Source organism: Solanum pennellii, chromosome 3 (assembly GCF_001406875.1).
Source record: "Solanum pennellii chromosome 3, SPENNV200".
NCBI lineage: Eukaryota > Viridiplantae > Streptophyta > Magnoliopsida > Solanales > Solanaceae > Solanum > Solanum pennellii.
Window position 1 is genome coordinate 68524255 of NC_028639.1, and position 22125 is coordinate 68546379.

Genomic DNA, 22125 nt, shown 5'->3' on the forward strand with positions numbered 1-22125 from the left:
AATTTATCTTGTAGTGTGTATATTCGAATTAAATAAGTAATAATACTATTCTATTAGTGATGATTTTATTTTCTTGATAGCCGATAAGTTGGTCCTTAATATATTATTATAGATTAAAAAGAGAAAAAATTATCATGATATAAGTAAAAGTAAAAAGTTACGTTATTGGTTACAATTTAGAGGAAAATTAGATATTTAAAAATTAAAAGGTTCAAACAATTATAATAAAGGAGGAAGAATATTTATTGCTTGTGAAGTTGGAGAAGATGTTTAGTTTTCAAAAATATAATTGGAAGAGGAAAATTAGGAAAATATTCCCATTCATTGTTAAAGAGATCCTAGTTTTTTTTTTTAGTTTTTTTTTATTTTTTTATGGTTATAATAATAATAATAAAAAATTCCATCCGCTACCCACATTAGAGACATTTGTTCCATACCATGGACTCAAATCGACCAAGTCGAATTAAAAAGAAAGGAGTAATTAAATTAAAGTTTAAATTTTAAATTAGATAAAGTATAACCATTATACTTCATACAACATGTAGCTCTTGCAAAATTTGAGAACAAGTATCTAAGTATTACCTGACTTTTTTTTAAAAAATCAAATCCTCTTTTTTTTTCTAGATTATGATGAAAAATAAGAGAAGAAAAAAACAAATTAAATATAGCTATACAATTTATGTACACTCTCACTACTAGTGAGTATAGTGACCATAAATTATGATTTACGGCTAGTGATATCAATTAGTTTGATAAATATAAGGTCACTCTTTACTAGCATTACCACAAAATCCTCTAGCAAAGAAAAGTCACATGGTGGTTGTTAAATTTGTAGATAAAGTTCCATGTATATAGCAACAAAATAAGCTATTTTCACTTGAACTCTTACTTACTTGTTCTCTCCGGTAACCAATTGAGCAATATTTACTCATCTATTTGTCATGTATAAATACTTACGGAATTCCATAACTTTTTTCTTGAATAATTAAATAATTCAAGATATAAGGTTTTAACAACCTTCCACCACTGGATTTCAAATCCACATATACAAATTAAACATGATCTTCTATCCTTGAAATTCGCCAAATTACTCCTTTGCTTGATTAGTTTTTAAGTTACACTGTTCTATTATTAATCAGATATCTAGACAAAATGAATACACATACAATACGAACGATTGTTGGAATTATCGGTCGGTGCCTTATCATACTATTCATTAATTCTTTATATTAACCATATTTTAACGTTCAATAATTCTTCATGCAGGAAATGTTATATCGTTTTTCCTCTTTTTATCTCCCATGTAAGTCCCCTTGAACTATTATGATTAATTAGTTATCAATTTAGTTAAATTAATCGAGGTGCGTGCATGTATACAGGCCAACGTTCATAAAAATATGGAAAGCAAAGACGGTGATGCAATTCAAACCAGATCCTTATGTTGTAACTGCATTGAATTGTGCAGTTTGGGTGTTTTATGGAATGCCATTTGTTCATCCGGACAGTCTTCTTGTTGTTACTATTAATGGCATTGGTCTCTTTATTGAATTCTTATATATAATCGTCTTCTATATCTATTCCGATGGCCCAAAGCGTGTAAGTACATACTCATTACTTTGTTGCTCCAACTTTTCAAAAATATATACATATTTTTGAAGAGTTCGAGCAACGTAGCTCTTCAACGTTACTCGTATTATTATTGCATAGTAATTTAAACTAACATGTTTTTTTATATGTATTACAGAAGAAGATTTCTATTTTTTTGGGAGTTGAAATAATCCTTTTTGCGATCCTCGTTTTCGTTACGCTTACTTTCCTTCATGGAACCAAGAATAGATCAATGCTCGTTGGTATATTGGCTGTCATTATGAATATTGCTATGTACGCTTCGCCCCTCACTGTCATGGTATTATTAATCTCTCCTTCTAAGATTTACGTTACGTTATTGAATTTATGTTATATACACTTACAATATAAATCATATGTAGCGTCGAGTGATCAGCACCAAGAGTGTGAAATTCATGCCATTTTACCTCTCACTTGCAAACTTTTGCAATGGAGGTATTTGGTTCGCCTATGCATTCCTCAAATTTGATCCTTACATCCTGGTAATTAATTGTATTCACTCATGTTAGTTATTCTCAGACTCTGCTTGTGAGATTACATTTTGAATTAATTTTGTATTTATTTTTTTTACTTCTAAACTAATGATAGATACCCAATGGTCTGGGAACATTATCTGGAGCAATTCAACTCATCCTTTATGCAAAATATTACAAAAGCACCAACTGGGACGATGAAGGAAAGCCAAATGAAGTTGAACTTCAAAGAAACCCGGACACAGTTTAAAGCCACTAACAGAGGAAGCTCGAAGAGATTCCCTTCATTCATTACTAAACCAAGGTTCCAGGTCTCCGAGTCAGCCCTGTGCTTTTTTAATTCTTCATTGAAATAGGGTCACTGTGGCTATGTTGGAGATTGATTACTCTCCCACTGACATCATAAATGGAAAGAAAAAATAAATGTAATTCTGAATTATTTTAGTTTTGAATTTGAGGTGGACCAGCTTGACTTAACATGTTATGACAGGTCACTTTGTAATTTTTTTATTAAGTACATATTTGATATTGGCTTTCTTATTTTGTTGCTACACGTTCTTAGAAATTATGTTCAATCACAGAAAATGTAAGTAGACTAAAACAGAAATCATTAGTCAAATAGAAAAGGAAAAAAAAAAGTTTGAGAGTATGTATAAAATAAGAAAAAAAGAGAACAGAAATGTGTGAGATTTACATCAAACCAAGAGAAAAATGCATGCAGCATAGCTTCTCAATAGAACTGTTCAAATATTGTGGCTCTGCGAGTTCACTTCCTTTGTCAAATATTTGGAAATTGAGATGAAATTTACCTACTTTTGTATGTCTGCTTGAGCAATAAGCTTCAAGGTCCCCTATGCCTTCGGAAACAGAAACAACCCTGTTGTTGATCTACGGGAATCATTCCTCCGCCTTTTGATGTATCAATAGCCTCTATCATGGATACTACCTCGTCCATCTCAGGCCGTTTGTCAGGGTTAGCGTCCCAGCATCTCTTCATTACGTTAGCAAGGGAACTTGGGCAACACCTTGGTATATCTGGCCTTAGATTCTGTGTGGCACAATAGAAACCACAGTTAAATAAGGTGACAAAAAGCGTAAAAGATATAAAAAAACCAAGAACTGTATACTCTTCTCTGATCTATCTGTCTGCTTAATATGTGATTACTTATGTCCAAGAAGTGCTAGGATGTTGGATAGTTTACCTGGCGAACCACAGCTGAAGTAACTTCTGAGAAGCTGAGGTCAGGATATGGCATGTCGCAACAATAAATCTCCCACACGCATATGCCAAAACTGTACACATCACATTTTCTATTGTATGGATTGCCATTGAGTACCTGTAATTTAGCATTCAACTACTCAGTAACAGTTTAATGTTATATACAACTACTCTTTTTAATGTTTTCACTATATAACATTATCTCGCCCCTGTCTTTTGAAACACATTCACCAATTGGGGGGAGGGGGTTATACAACTAATATCAAAAGGAAAAATGGATCTCGGCAAAAAAGAGGGAACATTTTGCAAGTAAGAGGAGCAGAAAAAAAGATTTATGTGTGCTGAATCTGGTTAATCCATCAAAAAAACAGAAAATGACCAGACAGATAACTGAAGTGAATGAAGGATAGGGTGGAAAAGTGAATCCTACTCCACTTCCAAAATTACCTCGGGAGCCATATATCCAAGGGTTCCAGTCTCCCCAGTCATGTCATTTGGATTAGAAGCCTCCACCCGAGCAACCCCAAAATCAGCAATTTTTACTGTACGTGTCTTATCCAATAGCATATTCTCTGTCTTGACATCTCTATGCACAATCTTTTGAGAGTGAAGGTAACTCAACCTACAAAGTTTATTTGTTTGACCTTTACTCAGACAAATGGTTTATATTTAAGGGTGTTCAAATTACATGAGAAAGTCAAAGTTCCGATTACCCTCTGGCCATATCAAGTGCCATCTGCACAACAACTTTGAATGCTAGCTTCCTTCTTCTGTTCTTTATGAGGTAAGATTTTAATGCACCACCCGGAAGGTATTCCACAACAACGCAGCATATGTTACTAGGCATGCCAATATGACCATTTTCTGTTTGTATATTGAGCCCAGAAGAGCCCATAGTTGCCCCAATGAACTGCATTAAATTGGAGAGATATATCACATCTTTTATGTAAAATAAACAGCTTATTGGAAAGATATGGGTACATCTAACCAAACTCAGTTCGTATGCTAAGATACGAGATAGGACTTTGGACATATGAAGTTGCCACAATCCAATGGTCTTTATGTTATGCATGAAATACGGCACTACAAATTAGGCATCCAGCCAGCAGAGAGATAGTAAATCATTATACAGAGCAGCCTGTAAAATTAATTGTAATTTGAAACTGCAATTATTTGTACAGCCAACAAAAGATACAGGCATGCTCGACATCACTGTCAACTTTCCTTCAGGAAACATTCTTTCATCTTCGCCATTAAGGTTTCTTGTAGTCAATGAATGAAATTTTCTATTTCATTTCCTTGAACCAAAAATAACACATATGATGTCTTTTTTCCTCACAAAGATGTTTTGACAATCAAGATATTTGTGTGCTGCATATGAAAAGATAGCTCGAGCACATCAATTCAGAGATCAGAATTTGACTATCAAATTACGTCTTGTTGGGATTTCAACAAAATTTAAAAAGATATTGTTGCAACATTTCGACAGCCTATCATCCTATATTGGGAGTTTAAGGTTCATCCATGCAAGTTGACCTTACTAATTAGATATATTTTTCAAAATACTTCCACAGAGTTGAGTAAGCTGTGATTTAAAATAGCTAATTGCCATCAAACTAGACGTTGAAGGACTGCTCTACCAATAATATGTCCATACTTCGTTAGCAAGGTAGTGAAAAGAGAATAAGCTGACTAAAGGGTAGCATATGTTGTAAATTATTAGTAGACGAACCACAAAATCTTTAACCCCTTTGATTTGTTAGGACTTAGGACCAAGCATTAGCAACTAAGAAGTCTTAAATCTTTCCCACATAAAAAGGTTAGAGTTCGAGTGTCACCTTAGTAACATTAGGATGGTCAAGTTTATGCCACACTGAAACTTCTTGCGTAAAAGCTGCCCGTAGTGATGCTATTTCAGCATCTGTTCTGTGGCCCTCTTCCCCCCAGTCCAGTAGTTTCACTGTATCACAGAGGAATACAAAATGTGCACGTTAATAAGACCATTATTTCGCGGTAGTTATATTATTAACTCATTAAAAAAATGTTAATAAAGTTGAACAAGCAAATTTCATTAATCTCCTATAGCTGTGAGTTGTGACAATGACAACCATTTTTAACACCAAAAGGCTAATTTATAAAATAAAAAAATATATATTATGAGAGCAGAAATGAGATCCAGAGTTGTAGGATCAGTTTGTCAGGCATTAATGTTTTGTATTACTTTATTATTACTTGACTAACAGATTGAATCACATGAAAGTTCAGAAATACAGCAACATTGCTAGACCAGCTAAAGTTAATGCAGTCATCTCCAACTTGCATAATTCAACCCAAACCCGTGCCATTATTCACGGATTCCATAACAATGCACTCAGATTTTAAGCCTATCAAATCACTATACAATATTCATTCTGTTACTCCCTCCAACCAAAAGAAGAAAAACTAATAAATATAGCTCACTCGTTTCAATTTGTTTGTCTTATTTTTTTTAAATTTATTTAAAAAGAAAAATCTCTTTTCTTTTTACATCTTAATACTATCTTTAATTTAATATCACAAAATTTACAAGTCAAAACCAAACAGACAAATTACATCGGATGGATGGAGCAGTAATTAGAGCAACCATAGCAAACACTGAATAAAGAATATTAAAGTTGAACTATGAACAGGCCCACAAAACATTGATGTACCTGAGCACAAATTTTCCATTATTTACTATAGAATTTATGACCATTTTTTACCATTCGTATTCTGTTTATTAAGTTCCTAATACCTAGTCTTCATCCATGCACTAGAATTAAATAATTGAAAGGATAAAAAGAAAAATAATAAAACATAACCTCTCAACAGAACATTGAAAGGAAAATGGACCGACAGTCCCAAAAATGCTCTTCCCGCGGTTCCCTAACAAACTCTCTACCCCTCCAAAAAAAGTTAAAATAGTAATCTGTGCACGTGATACCGTTTGAAATTTTGAGAGTCTGAAATTATTTGTTACCACAAATATTCACTTGTAGCATGTCATATTACAATAGATTAAGTCATTCTTTTACCATGTGAACAATCAAAATCAAAATTTTTTTGTTTAAACTCTTGAACTTTATAATTTTGTACAAGTCTTTCAAAGTATTTTAAGTTATTTATTATTATAATTTCCGATTTTTTCCGATGAAGTTACTCTATTTATCATCAATGTTTAAAACTTAAAAGTTGATTGATTTAAAAGTTTTGAATCTCCGTAACACATAAATTGGGACGGATAACAATAAGAAATAAAATAAAATTGAAGATTAGGATAATAGAGAAACTGTATCACACAGGAATCATGAACAGAAAATTTTCCGACTGAGGTTACTTTAATTAGTTAAGAAATAAAATTAGGGAAGTGACTGACCGGCGACATCTATACCGTCGTAAACACCACGGTGGACGGTACCAAAGGTACCACGAGCAATGACGGTTTTGATGATAAGTTTTGACGGATCAATTTCCCAGTCGTGTCTTTGCCTGGGTTTGACGGAAGAAGATAGAGATAAGGAAGCGGCAGCGGCGGTAACGGTTGCGGCCGCGGCCGTAGCGGTAGAGTAATTAATGCAGGAATCATCCAACGGTTTCTTCTTGTTGTTTGTCTTCTCCATAGTCAATGCTCTGTTAAGATGCCTTTCAAGTTGCTCATCCAAACTCTTCAGATCAATCTGATCAGCTCTCACAAATCCATCACTTCCCTTCTCCATTTCGTTTTCTACCTACTCCCCAATTTCTCTGTAGATTCTGGGACTTTGTATTGGATTGGGCGTTTGGTATTTGTTGTTTAGTAGTTTTGTTGAGAGAAATCAATTAAACAAAAAAAAGAAAAAACAGAGCAAAAGAAGTAAAAAATGGAAGAAGAAGAAGAGCATGTGAGCACATGGAATTGCCTGAAGACAAGGTGTATTACTGACCCACTACTCTCTCTTTTCTCATTTATTTCTTCCCCTTTATTTCCATCTACTCTCCTCTGTTTTTTTCCTTATAAATTTATCAAAGACTTCCATTTTTATAAAAAGGAAAATTCATAAATAGCATTATTAGTATTTATCTTTTTTTAAAAAAATAAATAAATAGCCAGATTTTGCTATATTTCAAAACATAATAAATACTACGTTAATATCCTAAATGCATCAAGACTCCGTACACATACAATATAGGGCAACTTTCACATATAGTAAACAAAAAATTCTTTGTATGTTATAGCAAAGTTTGTATAATTGCGTTTCATAGCAAACATAAAACTGTATAATTCGCTATACATATACAATTGCATAATTCGCTGACCTATTTCGCTGCAATTGTATAATTCGCTATCCTATTTCACTGCAATTGTATAATGCACAATTGTATATTTCGCTGCCTATTTCGCTGGAATATTTTTATAAAATTTGTTTTGCATACAATTGAATCGAATTAAAATGTATGTATTTGCATAATTATAAGTGTATAGCAAGAAGATATATATTTTTCTCTCGCTTTATGCAAAAACAGAAACACAATGTATACACTTCTGTCGTATAAAGCTAGAGAAATTGTATTTCACTGCAATTGTATAATTCGCAATTGTATAATTCGTTGGCCTTTTTCTCTGCAATATTTGAAGTAAAATGTTTGTAAATTGTATAATTAAGTGTATAACACGAAGATATATATTTTTGCATGTGTATATACAATTTTCTCTCGCTTTATACAAAATAGAAACAGAATTTATACACTTCTGTGTATAAAGCGAGAGAGGCGAGCGAGAATGGAGAGTGGCGAGCGAGATTTTTGGGAGAGAGACGCCTGACAAACTTTAGCTAACGTTTGCTATGGAGCACAATTAAATCAAACCCTAATTACTCCATTTATTTTAGGTTATTAATTTGCTATTATATACAATTTATATCATCCTAAATTCTAGTTCTAAACATATATGGTTATGTGTACTTGGTGAAAAGTAAAAGATTAGAATTTTTAGATATATTGATACACGTATAAGCGTATATATGTATATATATATAGAAATAAAATTATATAATTTAGCTATTTTTTCATAATAATAAAAAGACGATACGAATCACTATGTATTATGACATATTAGTTTCTTTATTATGTGCAAATTATTTGAACATATTAAACCCCTTTAATTTAAGATTAAAATTCAAAAATAAATAAATAATAATTTACATCCTAAAAATTTTATGTCCATATAAACCTTACATAAAATTGAAAGAGAGGAAAAACTTGAATCAAAGTAGCCTCGGGGGCGGACCCAGTAAGCCAGACGTGGGTGCTCGAGCACCCATTGATTTCCGAAATTTTTTTGTATATATATATAGAAAATATGATACATATGTTATTATAATTTAAATGAGCATCCATAGAATAAGAGTAGTTGTGAGTGAGCTGGTTTAAACCTCTGCAATAAAAGGCACGCGAAGCCACTAGTGAGGGTTCGAATCCCGCCAGTAGCATTTTTTTTTAAAAAAAATTTCCAGCGAATTTTACACCTGTTTTTTTTTTAAAAAAATCCTTTTTCTAATTAAGGGCTTATTTAACTCTTCTTTTTAAAAAAAAAATTAATTCCAACGAATTTTACGACTTTTTTTTATTTTTATTTTTCCTTTTTCTAATTAAGGGCTTATTTAACTCCCAATTTTGTACTTGTTTTGACTTTTCCTATTCTTACTTGTTTTGACTTTTCCTATTCTTAATTAGTTTAGGTAGCATAATTTTTCTTTCTTTTTTATTTTTAACTTTTCCTATGCTTTAAAACCTTTTGCACGGCCCATGGGATTATTTCTCTTAATTTGACAGTAACAAGCTTCGGGATCTCAGTTTTCAGCTTGATAGCTTTATAGTTTATGCTCGTGGTTCTGACGAGAGGTTCTTCAACTTGAAGGGAATTAGTGATCTTGCTAAAGTATTGATCAAGTCAAATCTACATCAAACTTGGCCACTTGTTTATTTGCTTATCAAGTTGACTCTCATTCTTCCCGTTGCTACTGCTTCTGTGGAACGAGCTTTCTCATCCATGAAGTACATTAAAAATGAACTCCGTAATAGTATTGGTGATGAATTTTTGAATGGTTGTTTAGTTTGCTATGTAGAGCGTAAGATATTTGCAAATGTAAGTAATGATGCAATTATTTATCGTTTTCAACATATGAAAGTCGTCGAGCACAATTATGACTTGACCAATTAGTAGTAGATCATTATGACTTGTAAGTAAAGGTTATTTTTTTATAATGATAATATTGATCTTTGTTTTTTTATTTTTTTATTTTTTTATTAAAGAGTTTGAGTTAGTATACATTTACTTTTTTTATTAAAGAGTTTGAGTTAGTATACAATTACCGTTTGTGATTGCTAACAAATTTATGTTAAAAAAAGTGAGCACCCACAACCTTTAAATTCTGGATCGGCCACTGAGTAGCCTGCCAACCTATATGTATTGTTCACGTAATAATAAAATTAAGTACTTAGTTTCAAAGAAAAAAATAATTATTTGAATAGTTGATTTGAGTTGCAATCATCTTAATTCTTGAATAAAAATATCCATGATAATATCTGTCAGTTTCTAACTGGTTGTACAAGTAAATGCAATATAAAACAAAATTTGACAACACATGAGAAAGATATTACAAAATAAATATTGTTATTTGGTGTGGAAAAGTTGTAAATTATCATTTGAAATATAAAAATAAAATAAAATGTGTTGCTACGTGTCTAAGTTGTTCACTACTCCCTTATTTATGATTTTCATTTACACGCCACTTTAGAATTAATTAGAATAAATATCTAATTATTTTATTCTTTTTTATGTATTAGAGTAAGATATAATTATTTATTAAATATTAATATATTTTTATGTATTTGCAATTTTCAAAATAATCAGTAATAAAAATAATTTCATCTTAAATTTTTTTAATATGATAAATATCTTTAATAATTAAAATGACACCTATTATTATTGAGACATGTTTATTGATTTATTTATTAGAAGGGTACTGTCAAAAGTCAGAGTTGACTTCACATGTCTTTTTCTTAATTGAAAAGGAAAAGTAAATTTATTTGTATTTTGACTGGCGATCCTGTATCTTTGTGATTAATTAAAGTTGGCAAAAAGGCTATCCTTAGAGTGATTAAATCACATCATGATGGATGGGGATATAGAACTAGTTAATTAATTACAATAATTATGCTAATGGATAGACATCGACTATGAGTAATAAACAAGTGATTTGTGATATGATTATATAATTTTGCATGAGAATAAAGTTGCTCCAAAAAAAATAATAATAGAGAAACACCTCATGATAAGGATATTCCAATTAATCAAATTACCCAAAGTAAAAAAAAACATTGGATTTAGATTGGTTTAAATAAGTTATCCTGCTTCAATAAGCGTGATACAAGAGGAAGAATATGTATTTTTAATTGAATTTAGATTCGATTCATTTGAAAAAGGATTAAAAATATTTTTAAATTATTTGAAGAAAAGTATATATATTCTTTATTTATATATTATATTAAAAATACTCTTTGATCATTTTTTGGTTCATCTCTACCCATAAAACAAATATTTTTTTTACTAGTGACCTTTCAAGAAATTTTCTACTGAAATAGAAATATATGTTGTAGAAAAAAATATTAAGAATACAATAAGTGACAGCACTGCTATTTCAAGATTTGCTCGATTCAAATACAATTGAAAATAATTAATCGACAAAACCTCTAATTATCAATGTACTAGTTAACATATTCGCGCTTCGCGCGGACATTATTAGATTTATGAATAAATTTTTTTGTTTAAATATATCGAGTCAAATATTATTATCATTAAACCCAATAAATTATATTTTTCAACTTGTTGTTCACGATCTATGCTTTTAGTATTTTAAATATAGTTGATTTCGTATAATCTATTTTGTATGTTATCTTTAGAAACATGTAAAGAAAGAAAAATAATTTCATGAAAATTTTCTTTTTGTTTATGCGGCTGTAGTAAATTCTAAATTATATTTTAGGAGGGAGTTAAATTATACAGTGTTCATAAAAAAATATTAATGAAAAAAGTTACTCTAAATAAATTGATAACCGATAATTTTATAAATTAGAAAACATATCATATATAGAAAATCTCTTTAAAATTGTTACTTGTAGCAACTAAGTAAGATAAGAAAAACTATATAACTTGCACATTAATCACTCTAGGGGGTTATCCACATGAAAGGTTTTGAAGTCATGAATATTATTAATTAACAATTAACAATTAAAAATCAAAGTTACATATATAAAAAAAATGTTAATTATGCAAAATAATACTATTAAGTAATTATTTGAAGAGGAAATTTTGAAAATATATTTTACAATATCACACTGGTAAAGAAAAATAAAAAACATGCTAAATAATTTAGAGAAAAGATAAATGTGATCAGAGGTGATAGAAATGTACCACATTATCTTATTTATTTCTAACATTCTAACTTTATATGTAAATAGATATATTGGTTGTAAGTAAATAATAAAGAGAAAATAACTTAAAATATTTTTTTAAAATTGTTATTCTAAAATTATAATCAGAAGAAGGTCAAAAAAAAAAAAGAGTGAAAAGTTAATGTATTAGGATTGGAAATTAGATGTGAGTTATGGATGATTATTATTTACTCCTAATAAAGTAGTATGTGAAAAGTTTTTATTGTAAATGTTTCTCTATTAATAAAAATTATTTTTAATTAATTAAGTAAATTACTTTTACAAAAATTAATTAATTTAAATAAGAAAAAAGGTCAATAAAGAGAAGGTAAATGTCACATCACTTTTTTTTATGTTTCTCATTTTCAATAATTAAGAGAAGTTAAATAAATTACACTTTTTAGTTTTAATATAATTAATGTGACTAAGGGAAAAAAATTTCTTCATTCTTTTCATTAAATAATTTATTTATTCATTAAATTTTTTAAAAGTACTACAAATAATTAATTTATTTTTTGTTTAGTCTATGACTATTTTTTAATATGATAAACTACATCATATATTTTTTAGGGATATCAATATGCAATAGCTATAAGAAATGTATCATGTGCAATACTATATTTTTCAACCGTGACAAAAATTAAAATATTAATTAGAACTTGACGAAAAAATTACATAAAAATAAAACTATATAACTTTTCATCTTCATTCATAATAATAATAATAATAATAATAATAATAATAATAATAATAACAACAATAATAACAACAATAATAATAAGAAGAAGAAGAAGAAAAAGAGCAAAGTAAAATGAAGAAAATAATGTTAATTGAGCTTTCTAATGTGTTAATTAGTAGAGTTTCATAATTTAATTTTTGTTGAATAGCATGAAATTATATATCTAACTAAAAAATATAATCAAAACAATACATGAATTAATTAATCTTCAAAATATTTGGAAATCATTCAAACTTTTTTACTAATATGACCATCTTCTTGATGAAATCTGAAATAATTATGATTCCTTCTTCATTTTCATAAACTTGTACCAAACTAATGCAAACATCAATTTGATGAATCTTGAAGAATATATCTATGATCTTTATCAATATGAAGATCATATGGTGAACTTATAAAGTACATGATTGATGAAAAAGATGAAGAAAAAAATGTAAAAAGGAAAAAACTATACTAATAAAAAGAAAGAATGAGAAAATGAGAATGATCATTGAACATAGATAGTTGTTATTTATAGTTTGTGTAAACCATAAGAATAATTAAAAATAAGTTGAAAAGACATATTATTTAAGTAGGGAATGTAAATAGATGGAGATTTTGTTGTAACTTATTAGGTATAATTAGAATAATAAATATGAATGAATTTTTTAATTAATAAACAAATTATTTAATGAAAAGAAATTAAAAAAGAAAATAAAAAAAGGAGGAAAAAAAGAAATTGAAATGGAGGCCATAGAGAGATGCCACATCAGCTCCTCTATGATCCTCATTTATATATATATTGATTCATAATTAATCCATAGTAATTATACAAATCAAATTGATACTTACTAGTTAATACAAATATTAGGACGAAGATACAATTATAGATATCTCTTCTTCTTCTAGGCTCGTTCAATTCAAATACAATTGAAAACAACTCTTCCACCAAAACACCAATTATGAATGGATTTATTATGAAAATTTAAAAAGTTGAAGTGAATAGAAATTAATCAAACCATACAACCAATAAATATTTAATCCAACGTGAACAAGAAACCTCCCGATAAGGAGAAGAAACAATGATCAATAGATTTAAAAAATTGAACTATATATATAAAAAAATTCAACTACATAATCCATCTAGGAAACTATTGATGTGTGTTATATATCTTGTAGAACGTGTTAATTCTGCAACCACTCGTCGGGAATATCAAAAGGAATGTCATCAAATGCTCTATACATCTCTTCCTGAAGTTCATTGCTTCTGATATCATCAACTCCGTGGCCTTCTTGTACTTCCAACGTTGTCTCTTTCTTCTCCGTTGTAGTAGCTTCATAAGTACTGTTTTGGACGTCAAATTCGGAAGTTGTAGCCTCAACTGCATCACAAACCCTAACTTGATCTTCCCTTATGGAGTAGTCGTTATTATGATTAGGTTCAAGCAACATATGATTAATAATTCCCGCAACATCTCCATCTTGTGCCTCCATAACATGATCCACGTTCTTCTCTTTACCCTTCTTGTTCTTCTTTATTCGACACACCACAAAATCTTCCTTAGGAATATGATTATTTTCCTGAAAAAACTATCCGCGACATGATANTAAAGAAACTATCCGCGACATGATATTCTACCATCAACCAGGTGTTATTTTGGCCACATTCACTTGTTTTAAACTTCAAGTTTCTCTTAAACCCTACCACAGGCGCCGTACGATTCCTCCTTATGAGATGTTCCCCGGTTTGCCCTTGCCACGTCCCTTTAGCACAAATTCGAGAAAACCTTGTATATTCACTCTTCTGCTTCTTCAAAGGAGTAATAAAGTAACGAAACTTCTCTTCATAATTAGCTCCAAATATCTCCCATGGTGGTTGATCTCCATATATATCCACAAATTGGATAGGACATTGTTCATGCAAACATAATTCGCCTTTGAAAAACCTCTTTAGATAGTTGATTAGCTCCGTATCTGTAGGATGAAAACGTATTCCCATTGGCTTCGACATTGATTCTTGATCCAGAATATGTAAACCTAAACTAATTATTTGACTTATGAACCCTAAACAAAGATAGTTATCTATTTATACAACTCTTATTACCATAATGGAAAAGACTCGAATTATACTTAAAAAACTCAAGTTACTATATTTCCTAAACTAATTACTACTATAACCGTAACTAACTAACTAAAGTTACTTAATTACTTCTCAAGTTGCTTTATTTCCTTAATTACGCATTTATATTCCTAAATTTTAGAGGAGTTTGCTTTGAAACTGGTAAGGCGCGCCAACTACTTAACTTTGGCTAGCACGTGTCTCACTCCAATATCTATTAAAATAAAACGAGTGATTATCCAAAAAATCTAAAACATATTTTCTTGAAAAAATTATTTGGGATGTAATCACTGATTTCAATGATAGATTTTAATCCATTATTACAATTTCTTGCAATATTATGATAAATCTAATATATTTTATTAAAAGAAAATTATTCAAGCAATATAAATGTGTAAAAGTTAAGCGTTTTAAAATAAATGATAAATATATTATAGTACGAATAAATTAAACCTTTTGATTCTCGAATGAGTACCATTAATTAGTTCCATGAAAGAACTTCTACTCTTTTTTAGGGTGACCGATTTCTGTTTAACCAGAGATGTGAAAGGGCAAAGGAATTCTGTGCACAGGTGTATCATGTGTATCACATGTATATTATGTGTATATCTGTGTGATATACAGTGATATTCATAATATACATCGGGGGGAAATGTGATCGAAAATGAAACATTTCGGCTATAGAGGAATACCTAAAAACAAATCTGAGAAATTAATGTGTGTTTATCACATACTTTAATACACTTATAATATATTGTGTCAATTTTTACAAAATAATCATATTATAATTTAAAAGCACTTAATACATTTATATTTCATGCATAATTTACTTTTAATATATAGCAGATTTATCATAGTTTTGCAACATATATTAATAAATAAATAAAAACATTGTAAAATCAGTAGTTATTTATTAAGAATTACTCATTCAAATAATATATATATATATATATATATATATATATATATATATATATACACACTATATATTAGTACTAGACTGGCCTTTAAAGATCTTTGCGAGCTAAGCTAGCGTTTGGCCTTTAAACACCTTTTTATTTAGAAAAATGGTCAAATATGTTCCTAAACTATTGAAAAGGTTTAGATATACTCTTCGTTTAAAGTCTGGTTCATTGATGCCTTTGCCATCCAACTTTTGGTCCAAATATGCCCTTATGGGCGTAAGTTGTCATGCTGGACATATCCAACTCATTTTTCATTTCTTTAAATGTCACGTGGAATTGTCATGTCATTTTGGCCTTACCACACATTTATATAAAAATGGAAAGATATTCAGACTCATAAACACCTAATCCGATCTATAAATCAACCCCCTTTTAAATAAATTATCCGACCAATTTTCAACAATTTTGTTTAATTTTTAAATTTTTTATAAATTCCGAAAATGATTAATTGATTAATAAAAAAATAGGAAAATATGAAAAAAGTATAAAATTAACGCCATAAATTCATAAATAATTATAGTAACCTTAAATTCAATTTAAACATTTTTTTAATTTTTTTTTATTTTTTCGATAAATCCCGAAATGAGTAATTGATTAATAAAAAGTATGAAAAAAATATAAAATTAACGCCAAAAATTAAAAAATAAACACAGTAACTTTAAATTCAACAATTTTTTTTTTTAATTTTTAATTTTTTTGATAAATCCCAATAATGAGTTTATTAACAAAAAAATATAAAAATTACGCAAAAAATTCACAAATAAAAAATAGGAAAATATGAAAAAAATATAAAATAAAAAAAATTAGTGAAATTATTGAATTTAAGTTTATTATATTTATTTGTGAATTTTGACGTATATCTTTTATTTTGTTTATTTTGTTTTCATATTTTTTCCTGTTTATTAAAAAATTACTCATTTTTAGGGATTTGCAAAAAAATATAAAAATTTTAAAAAAATTATAGATTGAAATATTACTATATTTATTTGTGAACTTTTGGCGTTAATTTATATTTTGTTCATATTTTTTATTAATCAATTACACATTTTCGAGATTTATCGAAAAATAAAAATTTTTAAAAAATTGAAATGTTAGATTTAAGGTTACTATATTTATTTGTGAATTTTTGGCATTAATTTATATTTTTTCATTTTTATTAATCAATTACTCATTTTCGGGATTTACCGCAATAATAAAAATTAAACAAAATTGTTAAAAATGGGTCGGATAGTGAATTTAAAGAGAGCTGATTTATGGGTCGGATTAGGTATTTATGAGTCCGAATATCTTTCTATTTTCGTATAAATATTATGTGGTAAGTTCAAAATGACATGGCAATTCCATGTGGCATTTAAAGAAATGAAAATGAGTTGAATATGTCCAACATGATAACTAACGCCCATATGGGCATATTTGGACCAAAAGTTGGACGGCAAGGGCATGAATAAATCAAAACTTAAACGAAGGGTATATTTAGACCTTTTCGAATAGCTTAAGAGCATATTTTACTTCTTTCCATTTATTTAAAATTCCGACGTACGTTAAAGAATGTAACACCGTAGAAGAGAAGTCATATTAGCAATATATTCTATATAAAATTTTCAACGCTGTCAGCTAGAATAAAGTGTAGGGATACTATGTTTGTTTTATGGCAATAAACTATGAATATTATCATACGGGATACTATGTTAATAATGCACATGAGGATACAAGATTTAAGTATATTGTAAACATCTTAGGTCATACATGATCATGTAGTGAATATGAGCGGATGGTTCTCTTAAAATAGGCACCAAAAGTCTACGCCATTAACATTCCATTCCCAAAAGATTGTTCATATTTTAGTGGCAACCAAAGAAAAAAAAAGGAAAAAGACATAAATTCTTTCGTGAATTTATATCCAAAAGTCACCTGCACGCTTAAACCATTATGATGATCTAGTACACACCTGAACTTGTTTAAAGTGTGTAATTGACTTTTTCGAACCAATTCAAGGGCAAATTTATGCCTTTTCTCAAGAAAAAGAAAAGATAGTCGCGCGAACTTTAGTTATTGGGAAAATAGAGTGTTGACACATTGCAATTTGCAGTAAACATACCCTCTTTTTTTTTCATTTTCACCTTCTTAGATGTCTATATTCACACACATTCTAACATATTTTATACACACTAATCAAAATGTGCAGTTAAATAAGAACATGCTACATGTAAAACACAAAGATGCAGAATTGAAATGTTATGAGTCATAGCCTATGACTTTGCGTGAGTGCATTTGCAAGTTAACCGGCCGTTTGACTAGAATATTACAAGTACTATAGGAAGCATTAGTTAGTTATTCATCAGGAATGTCCTCAAATGTTTTATACATCTCTTCCTAAAATTCATCGTTTCTAATATCATCACTCCATGATCTTATGATTAGGTTCAAGCAACATAGGATAGATAATACCTGCAATTGTCATTTGTCCAGTAGATTGAGACCTTTAGCTTGTGTAGGGAGATTGGAATAGAGTTGAGTGATAAGCATCATGTGAGAAGAAGAAGCCAATTTTGCTAAACAATCTGGTGCAAGCTGACTAAAAGGTAGCATATTCTGTAAATTATTAGAAGATGAACATCAATATTCGCTCGATTCAAATACAATTGAAAACAATTAACCCACAAAACCTACAATTATATTATACAAATCAAATTAATGCTTACTAGTTTATATAAATTAGGACGAAGATACAATTATAGATATCTCTTCTTCTTCTTGGCTCGTTCAATTCAAATACAATTGAAAAAAACTCATCCACCAAAACACCAATATATTATGAATGGATTTATTACGAAAATTTAAAAAGTTGAAGTGAATACAGAAATCAAATCATACAACCAATAAATCTTTAGAAATTAAACATCTCGATAAACAAAGATTTCAAATTAAAACGGCAGTACTCGTAGCTAGAGAAAAAACAGTGACCTGGAGATGGAAGATTGCTATGATAATCATGTTTTTCTACTTTCAAAATATATATATATATATATTAATAATCAGAACAATGATAACTATATATAATTATTTTTCAACTAAATAATCCATCTAATGAACTATATATTTATATATCTTGTAGAACGTGTGAATTCTGCAACCACTCGTCAGGAATATCAAAAGGAATGTCATCAAATGCTCTATACATCTCTTCCTGAAGTTCATTGCTTCTAATATCATCAACTCCGTGGCCTTCTTGTACTTCCAACGTTGCCTCTTTCTTCTCCGTTGTAGTAGCTTCATAAGTACTGTTTTGGACGTCAAATTCGGTAGTTGTAGCCTCAACTGCATCACAAACCCTAACTTGATCTTCCCTTATGGAGTAGTCGTTATTATGATTAGGTTCAAGCAACATATGATTAATAATTCCCGCAACATCTCCATCTTGTGCCTCCATAACATGATCCACGTTCTTCTCTTTACCCTTCTTGTTCTTCTTTATTCGACACACCACAAAATCTTCCTTAGGAATATGATTATTTTCCTGAAAAAACTATCCGCGACATGATATTCTACCATCAACCAGGTGTTATTTTGGCCACATTCACTTGTTTTAAACTTCAAGTTTCTCTTAAACCCTACGACAGGCGCCGTACGATTCCTCCTTATGAGATGTTCCCCGGTTTGCCCTTGCCACGTCCCTTTAGCACAAATTCGAGAAAACCTTGTATATTCACTCTTCTGCTTCTTCAAAGGAGTAATAAAGTAACGAAACTTCTCTTCATAATTAGCTCCAAATATCTCCCATGGTGGTTGATCTCCATATATATCCACAAATTGGATAGGACATTGTTCATGCAAACATAATTCGCCTTTGAAAAACCTCTTTAGATAGTTGATTAGCTCCGTATCTGTAGGATGAAAACGTATTCCCATTGGCTTCGACATTGATTCTTGATCCAGAATTAACCTATGTAAACCTAAACTAATTATTTGACTTATGAACCCTAAACAAAGATAGTTATCTATTTATACAACTCTTATTACCATAATGGAAAAGGCTCGAATTATATTTAACAAACTCAAGTTACTATATTTCCTAAATTAATTACTACTATAACCGTAACTAACTAACTAAAGTTACTTAATTACTTCTCTCAGTAAACATTTATTTCCTTAATTACGTACGTGCCCCGCTTTTCGAAGTGCCCTTTCTCCTATAATTAACTTGATTTAACAAATTAGTAATATTGAATTACAGAAGATTAAAAATATCTTTGACGAGACTTATTTTTTCGTCAACTGCAGAGATTTTTTTGTGCCTCGCGTTATATTGATGCTAACATGAGCTGTTACTTAGGTAAGTTATTTAGTTCAATTACCTGTGAATTTTTGTCACCTATTAAGATTAAGCAATATTCATGAACTAGGTTTTAATTATATATTCTTTTATTATTTTTTGTACTCTATAATATTATTAATTTTCTTTATTATATTGGGAAAACGGTATTTTTAGTCTCTATATTAAGGCTAATTTCTTATTTTTGTCCTTGTGTTATCTAACTTAGCACTATTGACATTAGAGTTAGATTACACAAGGACTAAAATAAGAATATAACCTTAACACAAGGACTAAAAATACCGTTTTCCTTATTATATATAAATAAATAAATAAATAAACAGATCAATAATCAACTCAAACTGAAAAGAATTTGGACGGATTATAATTTTATGAACGGATTTTGCCGTCCAAGGTTGATCAAACCACTAGTGAGTATATCATCCTTTTAAGAACACTTAGTTGTACATTTACAATCTTAAGAAGTTCATGTTGAACACACTGATTTGTTTGAGTTGTGCATGAATAGAGAGTTATGCATGAATTTTATATTCATGCACGTAACTAGTGTACCATTTTAATTTATTGGTCAACATCTTGATTAATTAATTAATCTCAAAATAATCATCTTAAATGAAGTTCATATTTGAAAACTCTAATGTGGCTCCTCTTTTTCCCTTCATGAGGTACATTACTAGTAGTAATGTTTTGACAAAAGTAAGACCTTCTAATCAACACATGATCAATCAAAAGAGTGCAGTAAAATTAGTGCCAAGTACGAATAACAACAACCATAATAATAATAATAATAATAATAATAATAATAATAAGAAGAAGAAGAAGAAGAAGAAGAAGAAAGGAAGAGAAACTAACATAAATCCAACTGGTTTAATTAAATATACTTTAGTTTGTATTATTATAATTTTTATTATATTTGAGTGTATTTAGATACATCAAGATACATGTATTCCGGATATATGAGGCCAAAATTAGGTGTAATATATATATATATATATACACACACACTATGTATTAAGTGTGATTCATATGCATCTCAGATACATAACTATCTCTCTCTCCCTCTCCCTCTCATTTGCCTTGGGAAAAAACTACCTGCACTTTGTGTTTACACCAAGTCAATACAACTTTCATTATTATATGATTTAATGAAGTAACATGACATGAACAATAAACTTAAACACATGACATGCATATATTGACTTGGTGTAAACACCCGGTGCGGGTAAATTTTACCCCCTTGCCTTCCTCCCCAGTTCGCTTGCCTCTTCCCTATTTTAGTGCATCTGGTACCAAACATACAAACAAATTAATTGAAATTGTTCCGAAGATAATACGTATCTTATTAAATATATGATATGAAACTCTTAATTAGTGGAAAAATATGTACTCCCTCCATCACATTTTATGTGACACTTTTTGGATTTTGAGATCCAAACAAGTTTATTTTTTATCATAAGTTTTTGATAGAGTTTTTAAACATTTTGAATTATCATTTATTAATTATTATGACTTGTAGTATTTTTTACGTAGTTTACAAATATATATAAAAACAATTTCAAAAAAAGTAAAAATTTCATACACAAACTTTCAATCAAACTTAAATTGTTTGGCTTTCAAAAAATGAAAAGTATCTCATAAATTGAGATAAAGTATATCGTTTTGCCATTTGCATCATGTCTTATTATTTTACGATATGTTTCTCACTCTAACCTCTACAATTGTTTTGCTGCGAAGTCATACTTTTTAAAATTTTCCACTAGGACAATAATGAAAAACAAATAATAGTAATGTAATAAAAATGACATACAAATAATTGAGTCCTCTTCTTTTCCACTTGTTATATTTTGGTTAATTTCTCCCCCACGTTCTTCTTTATAATTTATTTGAATTCAAAGAAGACCTTTATGGTGGAAAGATATGATTATCTACGTATAAGACACCACAAAATTGTAATGATTTGACTAATGACTACTTTAATTACAAGAAAAAGTTTGATAGCTTTTTGGCTTTCTTGCTAAAATTGACAATTATGGATTTAGTTTTTCCATTTTTAATACAGATGGCTTTAGGAAAGACAACCAATTATATTTGTGTACAAGTTAAAACTTTGAAAAATGAATATTTTTTGTCATTAGAAAGCATTATAATAAAATTATTAACTATTCCAAAAAAAAATATTAGT

The 22125-nt window shown here is 29.3% G+C and overlaps 2 protein-coding genes and 2 pseudogenes across 2 annotated transcripts; 1 reads left to right on the plus strand and 3 right to left on the minus strand.

Annotated features, from left to right (window-relative positions):
• The first annotated feature begins 1011 nt into the window (after positions 1-1011).
• LOC107013613 (bidirectional sugar transporter SWEET5) lies at positions 1012-2591 on the plus strand. The gene is made up of 6 exons (XM_015213484.2): positions 1012-1192; positions 1267-1303; positions 1380-1596; positions 1745-1906; positions 1989-2108; positions 2215-2591. The coding sequence occupies exons 1-6, from the start codon at positions 1153-1155 to the stop codon at positions 2347-2349; spliced, it is 711 nt and encodes a 236-aa protein (XP_015068970.1). The 5' UTR covers positions 1012-1152; the 3' UTR covers positions 2350-2591.
• Positions 2592-2690: 99 nt separating this feature from the next.
• On the minus strand, positions 2691-7315 carry LOC107012158 (serine/threonine-protein kinase STY13-like). Its single transcript, XM_015211922.2, has 6 exons — positions 6713-7315; positions 5157-5278; positions 4032-4228; positions 3766-3940; positions 3302-3436; positions 2691-3147 (listed from the first exon to the last, which is right to left on the minus strand). Exons 1-6 carry the CDS (start codon positions 7050-7052, stop codon positions 2941-2943), a joined length of 1176 nt encoding a protein of 391 aa, XP_015067408.1. The 5' UTR covers positions 7053-7315; the 3' UTR covers positions 2691-2940.
• Positions 7316-13711: 6396 nt separating this feature from the next.
• LOC114076413 lies at positions 13712-14537 on the minus strand (annotated as a pseudogene).
• A 4173-nt stretch (positions 14538-18710) lies between these two features.
• Positions 18711-19531, minus strand: LOC107013614 (annotated as a pseudogene).
• Positions 19532-22125: the final 2594 nt, after the last annotated feature.